General features: G+C 42.4%; 5 protein-coding genes across 6 annotated transcripts; 1 reads left to right on the top strand and 4 right to left on the bottom strand.

Moving 5' to 3' along the window:
* The first annotated feature begins 34 nt into the window (after positions 1 to 34).
* On the top strand, positions 35 to 6144 carry LOC132265867 (calcium homeostasis endoplasmic reticulum protein). The gene is made up of 5 exons (XM_059766653.1): positions 35 to 256; positions 320 to 490; positions 4234 to 4845; positions 4903 to 5683; positions 5751 to 6144. Exons 1-5 carry the CDS (start codon positions 232 to 234, stop codon positions 6097 to 6099), a joined length of 1938 nt encoding a protein of 645 aa, XP_059622636.1. The 5' UTR covers positions 35 to 231; the 3' UTR covers positions 6100 to 6144.
* On the bottom strand, positions 6071 to 8629 carry LOC132265865 (tetratricopeptide repeat protein 30 homolog). The gene is made up of 4 exons (XM_059766651.1): positions 7882 to 8629; positions 6994 to 7561; positions 6731 to 6941; positions 6071 to 6663 (listed from the first exon to the last, which is right to left on the bottom strand). The coding sequence occupies exons 1-4, from the start codon at positions 8627 to 8629 to the stop codon at positions 6136 to 6138; spliced, it is 2055 nt and encodes a 684-aa protein (XP_059622634.1). The 3' UTR covers positions 6071 to 6135.
* Positions 8630 to 8825: 196 nt separating this feature from the next.
* LOC132265869 (kinesin-like protein KIF12) lies at positions 8826 to 12389 on the bottom strand. Its single transcript, XM_059766654.1, has 5 exons — positions 12219 to 12389; positions 11759 to 12110; positions 11598 to 11691; positions 9258 to 10512; positions 8826 to 8967 (listed from the first exon to the last, which is right to left on the bottom strand). The coding sequence occupies exons 2-5, from the start codon at positions 11909 to 11911 to the stop codon at positions 8826 to 8828; spliced, it is 1644 nt and encodes a 547-aa protein (XP_059622637.1). The 5' UTR covers positions 11912 to 12110; positions 12219 to 12389.
* Positions 12390 to 12475: 86 nt separating this feature from the next.
* Positions 12476 to 16029, bottom strand: LOC132265577 (G-protein coupled receptor moody). Of its 2 annotated transcripts, XM_059766295.1 has the most exons (5): positions 15692 to 16029; positions 15130 to 15356; positions 14181 to 14811; positions 12876 to 13158; positions 12476 to 12812 (listed from the first exon to the last, which is right to left on the bottom strand). In XM_059766295.1, the coding sequence occupies exons 2-5, from the start codon at positions 15321 to 15323 to the stop codon at positions 12739 to 12741; spliced, it is 1182 nt and encodes a 393-aa protein (XP_059622278.1). In that variant the 5' UTR covers positions 15324 to 15356; positions 15692 to 16029; the 3' UTR covers positions 12476 to 12738. The 2 variants fall into 2 exon arrangements, with proteins under 2 accessions (XP_059622278.1, XP_059622279.1); XM_059766296.1 differs by lacking the exons at positions 15130 to 15356; positions 15692 to 16029 and having other exon boundaries at positions 12476 to 12810; positions 14181 to 14868.
* Positions 16030 to 16776: 747 nt separating this feature from the next.
* On the bottom strand, positions 16777 to 18115 carry LOC132255939 (odorant receptor 22b-like). Its single transcript, XM_059752113.1, has 2 exons — positions 17883 to 18115; positions 16777 to 17624 (listed from the first exon to the last, which is right to left on the bottom strand). Exons 1-2 carry the CDS (start codon positions 18113 to 18115, stop codon positions 16880 to 16882), a joined length of 978 nt encoding a protein of 325 aa, XP_059608096.1. The 3' UTR covers positions 16777 to 16879.
* Between the last annotated feature and the right edge of the window lie 959 nt (positions 18116 to 19074).

The following is a 19074-nucleotide window of genomic DNA, read 5'->3' as shown; positions in this document are numbered from 1 at the left end:
CGTCAATAAAATCCCCCCACACCGTTCGCCCAGTTGGCCGTCCCAGTCGCACAGCGGCGCTGCTCTTCACTAAGGAGTGTGGCAAACCGCCCGGGTGTCAACAAGACATTTTCACACTGGCATCACACGCGCCGCCACTTTTTCACACACTTTTCCGCGTTCAGCACAAGTCTCCGCACCTCGTTGCCCCATTTGGCCGATCATGAGTGATTCGCCCCGTGCTAGAGCATAATGGAAACGCCTCAGTGTCCGGAAGGTGAGTGAGAAATGTCCATTGTTTGGGCTGCAGAAACTCATGCACAGTGCGTTGTTTTTGCAGATGACGATTTAAGGAAGATCATCAATAAATTGGCAGAATTTGTGGCACGCAATGGACCTGACTTCGAGGCGATGATTAAATCCAAGCAGATCGACAATCCCCGCTTTCGATTCCTCTTTGGCGGCGACTATTTTGCATACTACAAGCATCGCGTTACAACAGAACAAGCGAGTGAGTTGAAAAAGTATAGATAGAATTTGATGAGCGCACAAACTGTGTTATTTGCCTTCTTTCTCTGCATAGAAATGAATTTGAGATTGTTAAATCTCATACGCGCTTCTTATTCCCCTCATTGACCAAAAAGATTCCTTATTTAATTATGAGAAGCTTGAAAAATTTCGTCATATGCAATAGTTGCATTAAACTCATAAGTTGTATGAAATAATTGTATGAAACTTGAATACGGAATATGTTTTCCTTTTTATTTATTTCTAATTTCTACTTATCTTTACATAAATTGCAGCTTATTTCTAAATGTTCACTATTGATGATCAATAACCCGCTATTCTTAGTGAAAAACTTGAAAGATTCATTTTTACATAGAAAATTCTAAATTTGTCCATTTAATTTTAAACATCCAGACGTTTAAGTGTTCATTGTAATATTTAAGAGTTGTTGAAATTGAAAATTGAGAGAATTGTGATGTTTAAGTGTTACAACATTGAATTCTTATAATTTATTCAGTTGATTAATGTATATAGAAAAGCTGCGTAGCTGAAAGACGCTTTTAGGACCTGAAAAAGGGAAAATTATACACCCACAGATATATTAATTATATTACATAATTCACCTGAATCAAAGTGTTCATTGAGAAGATGGTTAAGCTGCTAGCATCGATTCCTTTAGGCTTCTGGGCCATGCGGAAAACTATGAGGAAATTTTTCTTGTCTCTGAGTTGAAGATCGTACCAAGAAGTTTGATACAACGCAAGCGAAATTTCTTCTGTCTTGTCTAGAAGAATTTGACTGAGATAACAGAGACAGAAGAGTTGAAATATCGAATCTGTCAGTATCATAACTATACTCATCGATGCGGACACAAAACGAACGACGTAAAGTGAGAGGCAAATGAAGATGCAATCAGTCAGAAGCACGTGGAAACTCAAGTGCCAGAAAATGTTCTTTAAATCATCTAAAATTCCCTGAATTCTCACATGCGTAACAAAAATATCTCTTAAGACTTGATTCCCTTTACTTCTGTCTCTTATTTTTTTTAGATCATCATCATCATCATTCACATTTAATTTCAAAGTCAAACCAATGATTGTTCTTAATTCTCCATCTAAATATCCAACTAAAATGAGGAGAATAAAATCTGTCCCAGCGAAAATAATACTCAAATGAACGAAAGTACTTAATTGAAAGCCCATATTAACGGGTCTGTAGAAAAAGCTTTCTTCAGACAGAAAAGGAATGGTGTAAAGCATTGGCGATGTGAAATTTGTCAGATAGCAATTTGTAGCCAACATTATGAATATTGTAAGCACTGTTGATACGAAGTAACATCTGCAAAATCATTCACAGTTTATTTTTTCACAAACTGAGAAAATACAATTTTTACTTACCTCACAAAGAATATTGAAAGTTTAACTCGGTTCGGCAAATTTTGTCTTCTTGTGTTCGAAATTAATCCATTTTTCTTGAGAGAATCTTGAATATCACTCATGAAATTCCTTATGTTCTTGAATTCCTTTTCATGCCACAAAATGGAAAAATATTTCCACTCGAATTGATAAAATGCTCCAATATAAACCATTAGATATGATATTTTCGTTTGATCCTTGTAGTTTTCCATGTTAATCAATTCATTAATCACGAAACATCCTTGCATGACGGTTAATATCGGAAAGATACTCAGTAAGATCTTTTGATAGAGCTTTTTTTTCTCTACGCGAAACATTGTAAGATAAGCGCAATTGAAGTACAGATTGAAGTACTTTTGACTTGCAATTAGTTCTTCAGCAACTTCCATTTTACTCACTTTGAGATGATTAAGTACTGTGAAAGGTTCCACTGTCTTGTCTTATGTGAAGAAGATAAAAATTGATATTGTTTCCTGAACTTGAAATGCTGAGTAATGCTTTTATATTGACATTACAAATTTATGCTGTTTCTTTAAAACATTGAATTGATTGAAACATTATTTATTATTCAGTTGATTAATGTATATAGAAAAGCTGCGTAGGTAAAAGACGCTTTCAGGACCTTAAGGAAAATGAAAAAAAATGTGCATTCAGTAGAAATCGATACCAAATATTTACAATTTCATCACCTGTATTAAAAGATTCATGGAGAAACTAGTTATGCTGCACGCGTCGATTCCTTTAGCTTTCTGAGCCATGCGGAAAATTATGAGGAAATTTTTCTTGTCTCTAAGTTGAAGATCGTACCAAGAAGTTTGATACAAAGCATGCGAAATTTCTTCTGTCTTGTTCAGAAGGATTTGGCTGAGATAGCAAAAACAGAGGAGTTGAAATGTCGAATCTGTCAGTATTAAAACAATACTCATCGATGCGGATACAAAGCGAATAACGTAGATTGAGAGGCAAATGAATATGAAATTAGAGATAAGAATATGAATACTCAATTGCCAGAAAATGTTTCGTAAATCATCTAAAATCCCTTGAATTCTCACATGCATAAGATAAATTTCTTTTAACACTTGATTGTCATCATTTTTGCTAGACTTTCTTTTCTCATCATCGTCACCATTATTCATATTTAATTTCCAAGTCAATGCAATAATTGTTCTTAATTCCCCATCTAAGTAGCCAACAATAATAAGGAGAATGAAATCTGTCCCGATGAGAACTATAATCATAATGATAAGACCAATTATCTGAAAGCACATATTAACGGGTCTGTAGAAAAAACTTTCTTCAGACAGAAACGGAATGGTGTAAAGCATTGGCGATGTGAAGTTGGTAAGAAAGGAATTTGTTGCACACATTAGAAATGTTGTAATCACTGAGGATACGAAGTAACATCTAAAAACACATCAAAGTTTAATAAATTTGATAAAAAAATTTTCAATTCTATTTAATAGTTTCTTACCTCACAAAGAATATTGAAAGTTTAACTCTGTTCGGTAAATGTGGTCTTCTTGTGTGCGAAATTAAATCACTGTTCGTGAGAGAATCTTGAATATCATTCATAAAATTATTTATGTTCTTGAATTCCATTTGATGACACAGAAAAGCAAAATATTTCCACTCGAGTTGATAAAATGCTCCAAGATAGACCATTAGATATGAAAGTTTCGTTTGATCCTCAAAGTTATCCATGTTCATCAATTCTCTGATCACAAAACATCCTTTCATGATAATCACAATTGGAAAAATACTCAGTAAGATCTTTTGATAGAGCTTTCTTCTCTCAACACTGAATATTTTAAGAAAAATACAGTTGAAGATCAGTTTAAAATACATTTCACTCGCAATGAGTTCTTCAGGAACTTCCATAGTGAGATTTTTGAGAAGGTTCAAACACTGAGTGAAAGGTTTCGCACTCTTGTGTGAGGGCGATAAAGATTGATTGTTGGATAAGTTCTGAAATAAAACAATATATAACATGATAAACAACGCTCTCTAGTGAACATTATAAATTTATGCTGTTTGTTTAAAATATTCAAACGATTGAATTTGTTTTACAAGAGGGATAACATTGTAACATTATGTTTTATTCAGTTGATTAATGTATATAGAAAACGTGCGTTGTTTAAAGACGCTTTCAGGACTTTAAGGAAAATGATAAAATGCGCATAAATTAGAAATCGATACGAAATATTTACAACTTCATCACCTGTATTAAAAGATTCATGGAGAAAATAATTAAGCGACACGTGTCGATTCCTATAGCCTTCTGAACCATGCGGAAAATTATGAGGAAAAGTTTCTCGTTTTTGCTCCTTTGCAGGAATTAAGCTTCAGGGTGAGGAGGATCACCGTGAGCCCGGCTATCGTCTGCCGAGTGGCACGTCTTTGGAGAACATGCAGCAAATGTGGATGAACAGCGACTCATCGGCGTCTCATGGCGGCCAGGGTTCCGTCAGTGTTCAACTGAAGTCGCTGAATCTGCAGCAGAACAGTTTGCGCAGCCAGATTAGGCAGTCTGAGCAAAACTTGTCCGCTCAGCACGCCGCTCTGGTGCGGCAACAGCAGACGTACGTTGATGATGCAGTGCGCAAGGCACAGCTGGAGAGTCTGCAGAGTCAGGCGGACGCGAATGGCATCATTCTCAAGGATTTCGATGAGATTCTCGTGCCCATAATTGAATCGTGCACGAAAGACAGTATTTCGACGGGGAAGAATTGGATTCTGCAGCACACGAGCGACCAGGCAAAGTGTACAACAATTCTGCAGTATTTGCTGCAGAAAGCTTTGCTGCCAGAAGTGGATTTCTCACACAAGCTCCATCTGATCTATCTGGTGAATGATGTTCTGCATCATTGCATACGGAAGAATGCGTGTGAGCTGAAGAAATGTCTGGAGAATGTCGTGATTCCTATGTTTTGCAGTGCACAATTGAGTGAGTCATGGAAATCAATGATAATTATTCTACTTTAATCATACGTTTTCCCTATAGTTGCCAATGATACTCAGGTGGCGAAGCTGACAAAGTTGCTGTCGCTGTGGGAGTCGAAAGGGAATTTTTTCGATGCATGTGTCATATCGAAATTGAAGTCACCTCAGTCATCACTGCAAGAATACCGGACGAATCTCCTCGTGAAGCATCCCAATGTTGTGTCTTCTGTGAACATGGCGTCGAAGAATGCCTTTGACAACTACCAACAGCAGCATCACGCTTTTGTGGCGCACGCAACACAGCAGATCGCGACGCTAGAGGCGCAGAAGCAGAGCCTGGAGCAGCAGAATATGCGACAGATACACAATCCGGATGCGCAATACTACAGCGACAACTCCAATGACTACCCGAGTAGTCGAGTGGTGCAAGGTGCGGTGCCAACCGGTGTGCAGAGTGTTCAGCAGGAGGTGAGGAACAGTCAGGGCTTTGGTGGGTTAAAGGCACCGGAGGAGAGCATGGATGATGGTCAGATTGGTGATCAGAGTGGCTTTTCGCTGCCACCGCCGAGCTTCCAGCTGCCGGATTTGTCCAAGCCACCGCCAAATCTCAATGCGCCGCCGTCGAAAGTGGCAGAGAAGGAGGTGGATCTCACGCCATCCGTGCCGTACTTTGATCTGCCAGCCGGCCTGATTGTGCCGCTAATCAGACTGGAGGACTACAGCTACAAGCCACTGGATCCCAGTCTCATTCAACTGCCGCAGCCGACGCCGCCCAGTGAGCGACTCCTGGGCGCTGTGGATGCTTTCTACTCTCTGCCCAGTCACGATAGACCGCGAGATGGGTAAGTGAAGCATGTGTGAAGCAACAAAAATGCCCAGAATAACCTCTTTTCCTTTGCTATATTATAGCGAAGGCTGGGAAAAGCTTGGCCTGTACGAATACTACAAGGTGAAGAATCAGTCGAGGAAGCAGAAAGAGGAGGAAATTCTGCAGGGATTGCGAACACGCTCGAGATCTCCGAGTCCAATTACGATAGAAATGAATTCGTTCAAAAAGAAGAAGAAGCGACGACGCTATCGATCGAAGAGTCGCAGCAAAAGTCGCTCCAAGTCACGATCACCGCCGCCGGCGATTATCAGGAAAGACATTCGAGCGCCTCTGCAGAGATTTATACCCAATTCTCTGGGCAACAGCCATCGAGGGATGATGCGAGGCATGAAGAAGCAGGAGGACAATGACATTATGGGCAAATATTAAGAGAGTGAATGTGAATTGCATGTTCAGGGCCTTTAATTAGTGGTACTCCATGAGTTTCAGTAGCAAAACGCGCAATTTTCTCGCCTCCATGCCAATTGTGGGTGGCTGATCTGCGTTGTCGTCGAAGGGATTTGTCAGGATCGACGGGATGGAAATACCATAGATTTCACAAGTGCGCAGAAAGTTCAGCACTTCCTGGACAGCCGTTGAGGGCAAGACAAGAGTCTGCTTTGCCAGACACGTGAGTAAGCCCAGAACGCAGCGTTTCACGTGAAGCCATGTGTCGGCACAGAGACGTGTGCCAGATCCGCCGTCTAGGGCGTGAGCGATTCTGGACAAGCCGAACTCGTAGTTTCCCTTGGCGCAGTAGAGCGTGCCGATGACCAGATTTACGATGCACAGATGTAGAAAAGGCGTCGTGTTGCCCGCCGCGAGCGCAGCTGGGGCTTTTCTCTCCTCAGCTCGCTCCACTTTCCTCATCAGCTCCTCCGCTTCCTCATTCTGTGACGTCATGATGTAAGCCACGCATAAGTTCGCCAGAACGGCCGCCGAAACCGTGAGAATCTGCATGAGAGATTGACAGAAGTTTAGTAAATGGTTAAAGTGTGATAAGAACTCTATTGTGGCTCACATCGTCGTAGTTCTGCCGGACGATGGGCTCGTAAAACGCGGCGGCTTCCTTATACTTGTCGCCGCGCATGAAGAGCACGTGAGCGGCGTGAAGACGCCAGATGGGCGTCTCAGAGCAGAATTCAGCGCTGGCTCTGAACTCACGCTCGGCACCGGCAAAGTCATCCAGGCGCCACGGAAGCCACGCTCTCGCCATCGCCACGGGAATGTAGCTGCAAAAGGGAGAGTCAGAACGGCGAACAGGTGAGTTCAGTATCAACTTACTTATCCAGAGCGCCCTCGTATTCTCTCAGAGAACTACGGAGGACGCTCTGATCCCCAGATCCGCGAGCGTCTTGAACCTTGGCGGCGAGAGAGCGCAGTTTTCCCGCCAGAGCAGTAGCCAAGGCGCCCAACTTCTGCTCAGCGTCGTCTGAGGATGTCTGGGCAGTGATCAGAGCGTCCAGGAGGTCGTAAAGATAGGGTGAGAGATACTTGTACGTGAGATGAGCATGTTCGGCCAGCAAATCCGCCGCAGTGTCGTACATTTCGTGCTTGCAGCACAGCAATAGAATGTTGGCGAATGTCTCTGGAGGGCAAGTCGGTGGGCCAAGTTCCATGAGGAAGGCCAGGCGTCTCAGGCCAGCTCCGGCTCCTGAAGGATCGGTCAAGGCCATGTTGTGAAGCGTAACGGGATCAAGTTCGGGCTCAGCTCGTGGCGGAAGATCCAGGAGAGCTTCTCTGGCGCCTTCGAGGTTTCCCTCTTGATACTCAATGGCAGCCTTGAGATTTAGCGCCTGAGCCAGTCCAGATATTGCTAAAGATGGTGGATTTCCAACACTTCGAGCTCCACCTGAATAGAGTCAAAAACCGTCAAATTATCATCTTTATCGTATGATCATTGTGTTGAATTGCGATATGTTTTCTATGAAATACTGCTAATCATTGACTGGGAAATTTAGTCAAATATTTCTACAATTACCTAAGCAAATAAGCGCGTCAATCTACTTTTGGCTTCATTGTGTTGCTCATCAATGAAACTCTGTTTTGACTCATAACTTCTGTCTACTAATTAACAATGCAAGTCTATGGTGACAATTGGATTTGGTTTCTTGAATGATTGATGAAGAAATCACAGTTAATGACCCCATAGACATATCGATTGGCTCTTACCTTCTGTCTCCGCCTGGGCGCCAATACCCAGCTCTGGGTGATTCCTGATACCTCTTTCCACGATCTCTCCGATGTAGTTCAGAGCCTGGGAGTTCTCCTTGCGTTTGAAGTGGCATAGCGCAGCATTGTAGGCCACCAGAGGGCTGAACCCGCCCGTTTGCAGGGAGTTCGTGAAGCGCTGCAGAGCGTCTTCGAACAGATTGGCCTGATACAGCAAGCATCCCTCATCGTTCAGGGTGGCTTCGGTGCCTGGCGGCCGCTGCAGGAGCAGTGTCTGCGCCCCAGCGTAGTCCTCATTGCCGTACCGAATGGCGCTCTGCAGCTGCCGCACCTTGTCCGCCAAGTGGGGCGCGTCCACGAGCTGGCTCACCTTCAGCGCCTCGTCGAACAGGCCGGCCTGGTAGAGGCTCTGCGCGAAGTACAGCCGGTACTCAGGCACTTCTGGCGCAATGGCCGTCAAGTGTTCATAGCAATTGCTGGCCTCGATGAAGTCCTGGCACTGGAAGTAGCAGTGTCCCAGCAGGGAGAGTCCTGCGCGCGAACTCGACACCTCTTCGATGTTATTGAGCGCATTGATGGCTTCGTGGAATCTCTCTTCCTTGATGAAGGTGTAAATCACTCTTGTGTATTCACCATCACGAATTATCACGTTATTCGCGTACATTTTCCTTGCGCTGTGAAAAAAAAATCCACACCATAATATGCGCTGCGCTTTGTTTAGATTCAAAGGCATTTCCATGGAAACCATTTATTCGATAAAATTTCCTCTACGTGTAAATTTTCCCTAAAATATATATCATTAAATAAAATATTGTTTGAAGAGCCTCGGCATTTTATCACTTTTATCACGAACTCTCATCTTCCGTGATGCTTATTTGCGTGAAAAAAAAATTCCTGCAGTCATTCATGTAATTGATAATGTTGCACAAATAATACCAAATTGACTAGAATGTCGAGGGGTTTTCGTGTGTTGACGATGGCGCAATCCAAATGTTTGGCTGCTCAGGATCACTTCCTGTTGACATGTTCAGTATTTCCGCGGAAAATGTCGGTCGGGCGGGAATTATGGGGGATCTGCAGCAAACGCTGTGGAAGAAATTGGGAGATAAATTTGTAGTTTTCTATGCATATATTTTTGATAAGAATTCTTGAAATCATGGATCTGCTACATTGTAAAATTTAAGATTCTGTGCTCAAGTGCTTCTGTCATAATACTATTTTTGTCATAATTTCAAGCATTATTAACTTTGTTAGGCATAAAAGAAAGGGTTAAAGACAATTTTTGCACAATATCAAAGCTGCGAGTTCCATGCAAAAGCTTGCAATGAGCTTAAATTGCTTCTAATATCTACATATTTTTCTCTGAGTGTACTTACGAATTCACATCCTCCAATTTCTTCAGCAATCTCTCATTCTCGCGGCACACGATTTCCTGATCGCGCAGAACCATGTCCCGGACAGTATAGAGTTCGGAGTTCTCCGTGCGCAGCGACTGGTTCTCCAGCATGTAGAGCTTCACCAGCTCCACCAGCTGCGCCCCGTCCAGTTCCGTCACCTGCTTCTCGTCTAGGTTCATGATCGGAGCGGAGACGGAAGTGGAGTTGGCGGACGCCGTGCTGCTGCCGCTCTTGGAGTCGAACTTTTTCTCTGTCTCCACATACAGGGCTGTGCGCAGGTGTTCGTTCTCCTGCTGCAAACTGTCTATCTCGCGCTTCAGGCTGAGGATCATGGCCTCTCGCGGATCCATGACCACCAGCGGCTTCGTGCGGATCTTCTTGGCGCGCGCCGCATACCTGAGCGTACTTAGCGTCTCAGACAAGTTGGACCGCGCTGGCGAGATGCAGGCTATCATGAGAGCCACACCGTTGCCAGCCAGACTATCGGCCAGCAGCTTGGTCAGCTTGCTGTCTCTGTAGGGAATGTGCCCGTGCTTCTTCTTCGCGTCGCTCAGCTGTGCAATGCAGTAGCCCAACACCATTAAGCTCTTGTTGATGTTATTGGCCTCCTCGAGGGTCTTTCCCTCGCTATTCGTCTTCTTGGTCATCTCACTGCCCGCCAGATCGACAAAATTCAGCTTTCCCTGCTTCGACAGGAACACCCCGCGCTCCGCCTGCTGTTCCGACGTTATGTACACTGTCAGGATGGTATGACTCCGCGAGGAGTGCTCATTCATGCTGTGAGCGCCCATCGATCGGTTCCTCATGCCTTCCTCAAGCACCGCCAGCAGATCGTCCAGCTGCTCGCAATCCACAGTGAAGAGATTCTCCACGAAGAAGCCCCGGGACTTCTTGCTCCATCGTACAGCCAGGGGCTTCCTTGCCGAGCCAGGATTCAGCAGATCGATCACCTTCTCGTTGTAAATCTCCAAGAAGGACGCCTTGAGGACGAAGTTGGTGTCCTTTCGCTCGCGCAGCAGCTGAAAGAGGTACACGAAGGCGCGGAAGATGAGCCCGTGGCGCTCGTCCGTGGGATCCGGCCGGCGGATGAAGAGCTCTGGTGGACCCGTGAGAGTGTAGGTCTTGCCAGAGGTCGTCTGTCCATAGCAAAAAGCCGTGCAACTGAATCCCTCCACGGCCATTGCGATGAGTCTCTTGATGCCTGAATACTCGAGAATGTCTTCTTGCGTAGCGCCTGGCAAAGAGAACACACACGCATTTTTAATGTGGACAAATGAGCGCGATAATGATGGAAGTCTTTCGATTGATTGGTGTACATCATTTTTCCCACCCTTATGTTAGTAAACTATTTAAAGGGCACTTTTTGTCCGCCATACGCAAATAGCAAAGTTAACACTGTAATTAAATTACAATACACACGGGAAGGCGTTAGTTATGAGTGAAAAGGGCAATCGATTGTAATTACCAGCGTGTTAATGGATTGAGAGTGATTTGAGGGTTTGATTGAAAGTCTTTCACAGAGCGCGAAAGTATTAAGAATGGCCAAGAAAAGAAATGGATTTCCGGGGTGATTTTTAAATAAAATATTCTGCAATGAGATTGCTGGAAAATACAATGAAAAAATCATGTGCTCTTTGAGCTAGTTTGAACACATTGAAAATACACTGGATCAATGAATTTTAACAAAAAGTATTTTTAGCATCTTCAGTCCTTCAGGCAAATGGAAAAAATAGTCTTTGTTTGAAACCTTGTCGATTGATTTTTGTGTTCTCAGGACTTTTTGGTGCTTATATTGGAATGATTTTAGAAGAGTCACTAAAAGTAGATTAGTCATTAAAAGCACTTAATATTAGCATAAATAATCATAGTCTTGCATTTATGCTACAAAAATTTGTTTTTATAATTATTTTGTTTTGCATTTTATCTCAATGTGAACGTGTGTGTAATTGACAGTGAAAATTCAAAACGTAAAATGATTATTTAGTCACTTTCAGTGCTTGAAACGGAAAAACAAATATTTCATGCAGCACACAAAGTGTTCTTGAATTGTAATTTCGATTCTCGATCAACCCTCACAATTTCATGCATTCATTGAGACGCCAGCACGCCACAATCTGTTTGACAAGAGGTTTGCTCATCAGGATAGTCCGTATTCTTTGACATCCTCTCGTATTTCCATATGGATTTTCAAATACCCTCCCACAGAATCAGTTTGCACGTCATCCAAATATGAATAATTTTCATGTCTGCGTCGGATTTCATGCATCGGGTCAAGGACTCAGCGTGGGAAGGGCGAACGCTGTGGGAAAATGTCCATACCTGTCTCGAAGACGACATTGTAGGAGAAGAGTTTTGGTCTCTGAGCGCTGCTTCCTGTGCTTCCAGCGCTGCTTCCGCCACTCGAGCCGTCGCACTTTGTGAGTCACGAAGAGAAATGGGTTAACATTTTGGCGGGAAGTGTAAAATGTGCACACACTCACGTAGATTTGCCCATTTCCTGGGAACTGAATCACCATCTGATCATTGCTCTCCACTTCTTTGCTGAGCATCGGTCGAACGCGAATGACAACGTTGAAGTTGTCCTCGGAAATGGGCGAACTTTTGTCCTTGAGTCCTGTGCTCGTGTAGTCCATCGGTTTGTCTGGCCGTGCGCGGCGAAAGAATGGCAAAACAGCGAAAGGTCGAAGGCGCAAAAGGAGTCAAAGCTGAAGAGGTTGGATGTGAAAAATTGATGAGGAAAACTCCTTGGAATCAATCGGAAAGTTGACTTTCATTTACTCCGCAACTGTTGACTGTGAGTGTGTCCACGAGAGATGGACGAAGAAGTGAAACCTACGCATTTTTCCACATAATTGTATGCTATTATTCAAATTAATTCAAATATCCATCAAATATGAGATGGTTAAATATTGATCCTGGAGGTCAAATTGATGATTTTACCTTCACTCTCACATCACACACAACACACAAAAGAACCTTTTTATTGTCACAACAACGCAACTCCTCTTGCATTGGCGAAGGAATGCACGTTTGCCAAAGTGCCACAGGTGAGCACAATTAACCCAAGAGAGGACTACGCAGAGCGACAGAGGGAGAATGTTGACTGTGAACTGTTGAAGTTCATTGCCAAAAAAAAGGCCAGAGTCTTCTGCTGCTTTTGGCGCTCGCACGACTTTCCTCAATGAAACTACGTCAAATTCTAACACACATAGCACATTATATTTGATTACTTGCTACTTGGGGTCGCCAATGGGAACAGCGTGACCCAAACATTGTCCCTACTGGACATAGCGCTTCACATGCGCATTTAAATTCACAATGCACTCTCCTCATTCCTAGCTGCTAATATCAGTGACTTATGCCCAAAGTGGTGGGTTTCACACAATTGGATTGCGGATTCACTTGCTATACTTCCACTGTAGCACCGTGGAGCCGGCTGCCGTAAGTGGAATGCCCGCTGCTATTCGGCCGTGGACACTTCCAAGACCTGGGTACGATTGAGATTGTAGCTGAATACGGCGTCCTTCCATTTCTCTAGAACGAAGACGCATACTGCAATTTTGCCCGCGACAACGCCGCCGTCGAAGACCAACTTACCACTCTGCCCACTCGTGCCGGGCGTCTTTGGTGTGAGGATGGCCGTGGAGCGGCACAGCAGCACCGTCTTGTAAGCCTGGCGGTACTGCTTGTTCATTATCACATAGATGATGGGGTTGATGCACGCGGATAGGTACAGCATCACATAGCCGAACACGTGCGCCGCCGGGTGTGTCACGTCCTTATCGGCGATCTTGATCACGGTGATTGGCAAGTAGCACGCAATGAAGGAGATGAAGATCGCCAGCACCATCTTCGTTATCTTCCACTCATTTCGCCGCGCCTGCGAAGAAGGCGTGAAGAATTGGACTTATACTATACAGAAATGAACTCTCTCGAAATATTCATGGGTTTTTTTTTTAAGGAAAATTCCAATCCCGAGCGTCATGCAGACACAAGAAAATTTAATGGTTTTTGCCATCTTAAGCGCCTCATTAAGAGTTAAATAGTAACTCACTTGTTGTCGATGAAAAATAATCATGTCGCTTTCCTCATTAACTTTAGTGAATCGTTCAAAGCATGTTGATAATTGATCGAATAATGCTTGATTTTAGTATTGTTTCACTACTGGTGATTTCGAAAATACAGTCATAGGATTAGCGTGTTCTAAAGAACAATCAAAGCTACTAAAAATCACAGTACTATGATTAACACATAAAATTTTCATAGCAGTCAAGGGGGAAATAATGGTTGGATGTGGTGTACAGTTGATTGTAATCATGGAATTACTCCAATATTTAAAATATTATTTAAATATTATTAAAAAAAAAAGGTTTGGAATTCATAAGAGATCATTATAATAGACTCTCAGATGTTAAAAAAAAATTGACTGAAAATTTAAGTGATTGATTGCAACCTGATAAGTAATATGCAAACAGCCCCAAAAGTTTAAGTTACATAAAAGTGTTAGAAAGAGGTGTACAAATTTCAGTCATTCTACCTTCCCTTGGACATTAGCAAAAAGCCCAAACACCAAAGCTGACAATTTGATAATGCTATGAGAGCTAATAAGATGTCACTTAAATTTAATGCATCATCATTCAATTATCTGCTTCAGAAACAGAGTGACTGAAATTTCACCATATATTATTTAATTCTTTATCACGTTTCGCGCGCAAGCTTCAGATGATACAAATCAATCTACGCGCCGTACGATTTGCGTAAGCATACTGTATTAGTAGTTTTACTCAACTTTCATTTGCACATCCATGCTTGGCGGCACATGTGTGGCCAAACGCCTAATAATGATATAGTTCTAAGAATTTTACGAGGCATCATGTGAGAATGAGGCTCTCATCGGCTCACCTTAATGTCGCGCTGGTTCTTGATGCGCACCGGCTGCGGTGCCGTGGATGGCGGTCTTGCGGGCGATGCGGAGTCCGTCAGTTGGCTGCAAGACGCTGGCCTGCTGACTATGGTGGGTCTAAGGTTGTTGGGCACGGCGTTGGCCACCGAGGCGTGCTGCTTCATGCGCATCTCCGACTTGTGCACCACCCAGAAGATCCTCGTGTAGCACAGCACAATGAGGAGACAGGGGATGATGAAGGCAATAACAAAGAGCGGCGTCTTGCTGCTGCGGCCGTACTCGTCTTTGAGAATTGAGCACGTTCCCAGGTTCGGGTCGTAACCGAAGGCGCCCCAGACGCCCAGCAGCGTGGGCACTTGCATGCCGTAGGAGAAGAACCAGCAGAAGAGGATCATCGCCACGATCCAGTGTCTTTGGTAGACTCGCGCGTACGCGCTGTGATGCACTATCATCACGTAGCGATTCACTGTGATCATGGCGATGCAGAGCAGTGACACGCCGACGCTTCCGTACTGCACAAAGGGCACCAGCTTGCACAGGAGGCTCCCAAGGCGCCAATAGCCGTGGATGAAGCGGATGGCGTTGAATGGCAAGACAAAGATGCAGAAGATAAAGTCAGCCAGGCATAAGCTGCAAGTGTGTGAACAATTCGGAGACATTTGCATAATTCATTATTACTTCAGTACATATTGAAAAGTGTAACATTGAGTTAAGAGTTGAAGTGAATTAGCTGTGAATAAATCAGGAGAACTTCTTGACAAATAATTGAATTTCACAGATATGATATCGACTCATGAAACTGACGGTTTTTGTCTTATAAACTGCCTTTTCCTTCTCTGTGTGGTTTCTCTGTGTTTCTTAATTAAATCACTGATGGATAACACCACAAATATTGTGATACACAGAAAGAGCGGGAGATTATCAGTCACTTAAAGTGAATTGTCTCACCTGATAATGAATGAAGCTGCAATGTTTCTCACTTTCGGGCATCGTATGAGCGAGATGATGGTCAAAAGATTGCCAAACACCCCCACAACGAGGATGATAATGGTGAAGACCGCTCCGAGAGTCAAGAGTGTCCTCGAGAATCGCGTGAATTCTCCCTCGAGAGGATCTGCAGATTCCGGGCTGGTTTCATTCATTGTGAAATTCGCTTGAGGGACTCTTTGTTCGGCCTGCAAGAGATGAGAGCGCGTTTCAACTTCACTGGGATCACTTTTGGGATGTTCAGTGGCAAAAATAATACGGGAGAGAGATCATATCGCCGTCACACTCGCGCCAGAGCGCTGGAAATTCCCTAATCGCCAACACATGCACATATGAGAGGCAGCATGATTATTAACCCTCCGGTCAATTTCTAATTGAATTTAATTGAAACTAATTCACATTTTTTGCCTCAGCATCGATTCACGAAGAGGCTGGCTTTTTTTTAAGCAAACACACACAGGGTGAAACTTATAGTGAAAAAGAGGTATTTTTCCCTCCTTTTCTTATTGACAATTAAACTTACACTGTTTCCTTTACAGCGTGATTCTCATATCGATTCTAGATTGTGTATTTATTGAGTATATTATCAATATTTGCTTCAGCCCGATGTGTTATCAGTTATCATTGCGGTTGTAAGACGCTGTTCTCACTCTCACACTCCGGATTTCCACAGAAATTCGCCGATTTTGGCGTAAAATCACACACTCTATCGTCTTCTGTGACTATTTCATGCTGATAACAACACTATTCGTGGGGCAAAACACTCGCAAAACAATCTCACTGAAGTGCACTCCCGCCGGATACTCTTTGAGCACGATGTGCACTGGTCAAGAGTGAGCAACGGAATGCTGGGTGATTAATTGTAAATGAGAACTGCTCTCCCCAATTCACTGTGCGCCGGATGATTCACTATTTGTACTACGAATCGTCATCTCCAGCACGGTATTGTTCCAAATGCTGAAGCTCAGCCCCTCCTTTTTCGCGCCAAACACACCGTCACTGTATCACTGTGTCACGAGCAATAATTTAATTCCCAGCAGCAAGTATGGCTCAACAAATATCGAAATGAGCGACACTTCACCTTTTCCATATCCACAATCGCACTGCAACTCGTCAATGTGTTGGGCCACTGATTCATGCGCTTGTCGCGAAGACAACAGAAAGCCACTGCCCAGACAGGTGGGGATTTCGCATAACAAAGATTCTCTCAAATCATGTCCATTTGGCACCCAAATAGCAATGGCAAATAGCTCAAAAATCCAGTAAGTCGTTAAAGAAAATTCCCAGCTTATTTGAAAATGAGTCACGTTCGAACCATGAAACATGAATGAGAAAACATTGGAATTTGGCGCAAAGTGTTAGTTGGTTGGAAAGAAAAACACTCGTCTCGCCTTTTATGCATCTAATTACGACTTTATTCACATATGCAAATTGAATCGAACATTTATCTCAATATTAAAGATATTTCCTGGAGTTCGTTGGTGTTTCATGTTTCGGAGTTGTGTTGCATGAAACATCATCAGTTGTTCAAAATAGGAAAACTTAGTGGAAAGAACCTCTTTAAGCAAACTATATTTTAGTATAAATGCTGAATTTGTGTCTTGTGCGAAGAAATTTATTTGAGAAGGTTACAGAATCTGAAAAGTGCGCAAAGCTGAAATCTTGAAGCCTTGTCGTTCCTTTGCGAGATGCGAATATTAATTTGCAAAGATTAGTTGATTAGGGTGTAGAGAAAGGCGCCATAAGAAAGGGCCGTTTTGACCACTTGCAGGAGAGTGTTGATGGAAATGGTCGTCAATCCGCTAGCGTTGATTCCTTTCAGTTGCTGCGCCATGCAGAGAATAATCAGCAAAGTTTTCTGGTCTTCGATCGGCAAATCGTACCAGGCAATTTGGTAAAGAGCGTCGGCGAATTCCTCGGTTTTGTCAAGGATTACTTGGCTCAGATAGCAGAGGATGAAGAGTTGGAATAAACCGTTGCTGAATGTGATTATTATAGGAAAGGAAATCGATATAAATCTGATTATATAAATGCTCATACAAATGAAGATGAAGTTGGAGAGCAAGATGTGAAGACTGAGGTGCCAAAGAATGGTTTGGAGTTGATTTATAACTTTCAGAATCTTTACGTGCGATAAATAAATTTGTTGAAAAATTTTCTTGCTGTCTTTTCTCGTTACATTTTCATCATTCACCTGAGAAATTATTGTCACAATTGAACTCAGTTCAGCTTCTAGAGAGCCAACGAAAATCATAACGATATAATCCAATCCAAAAATCACAATGCACAGAATAGCAAAGGCCACCCACTGAAAAATTACATTAACTGGATGATAGAAGAAGCTTTCCTCAGATAAGTAAGGAATTGTGTACATTAGAGGTGAGGTAAAATTGGTTATAAATGTGTTGGCACCAAGAACAAAATTTGCACCGACGATTGTGAAGTATAAGTAAAGCCTAAAATTAGGAAAAAAAAATATCATTATAATTTTTATCTTGTTCTAAGAAATGACTACGTCTTGCCTAATGCATAAATTTACGATTTTGAGTGTTCTCTTGAATTTCGGCCTTCGAATTTCAGCAAGAGAATTTCTGTCCAGAAATGATTGTCGAATGTCATTGATGAAGTCAATAATTCTTCTATATTCATCACGATAGGCAATCAAGACGAAATATTTCCACGAGTATTGATAAAATCCTCCAATGTAAACTAACAAGTTTGAGAACTGCATTTGATTTTCTAAAATATTCGCGGAGAGAATCTTAAAGAGCTCGTTGAGGATAAAGATTCCATTGATGAAAACGATGCCAGGGAAAATACTCAGCTTAATGCTATTGACAATTTTCCACTTGGACTTGGGCAAAACCTTAAGGTAAATCCAGTAGAAGCAGCGAGCTAAATATCTCTCGCTTGTGCTGAATTCCTCAGGAATCAGTTCTACCTCCATCTTGATGCACCGACAAAGTGAAACTGAATGCCTAAAAAACCATCCATTGGTATATATTTATATTCTATGTAACAGTGAACGTTAACATGTTAAATAATAAGTAACATAAATCTGTTTTTAATAAAGGAAACGTCTGTCTTTCTTTGGTGAGAAATTGTCCAGTTGGAAAACATTTGTCCTTGCAAATATGTATGTAGAAAAGAGTTGAAAGGAAATTTTCTGCTGAATTCCTAATCTGTAGCCCTCGGTTTTCCACTAGAAAATTGTACTGTTTGATGTATAACTATATTTGTAATTACAGAGAAAGTTTCATATACTTATAATACTGCCACATTTCTAATTCACACATTTTGCGTCACAGTTTAATAATTAACAGAATTCCCCGTTGCTGCAGTGATAAATTTTATGTGATTCAGTTGAAGTCTTCACGTGAATCAGAATGGCAGGAATGGGAAAAGAAATGAGTGCGATTGCTTTGCCATTAAGTGTGGTATGACAAATTCTCTTAGCTAATTGTATACTTTGAGGGGATTTATCAGTTTACAACGTGGAATATATGAGGATTGTTCACTTTATCATCAGAATCGAACAATTTATGCAATATGAGGAAATTTTGCTTCATTCTACGCTAAACATGTGAAGAAGTAATTCTTTTCTGAACATTTTATTTGATGGCCAATACCGTAAAAATGTGAAATACCTTTATCCAAAATTTGCGTGACAATAAATTTCCCTGTTAAATGATATTGTTGAGGTGTGAAATTGGAAATACGCATATTGAACTCATTATGGTTATTTTATTGTGTGTAATTAATTCTTTCCAGGAATGAACATTTGCTCATATTTGAAGTCATTCTCTTCAAACATTATGAAAATTCATCTGATTGAAAATTGGAACCATAATTGTGGGATTTTAATTGTAATGCGCCACAAAGCAGTGCAGTGTGAAAAAAATGCGC

The sequence above is a fragment of the Phlebotomus argentipes genome, unplaced genomic scaffold (genome assembly GCF_947086385.1).
Source record: "Phlebotomus argentipes unplaced genomic scaffold, Phlebotomus argentipes genome assembly contig_5, whole genome shotgun sequence".
NCBI lineage: Eukaryota > Metazoa > Arthropoda > Insecta > Diptera > Psychodidae > Phlebotomus > Phlebotomus argentipes.
This window is presented reverse-complemented; position numbering and strand designations above follow the sequence as displayed.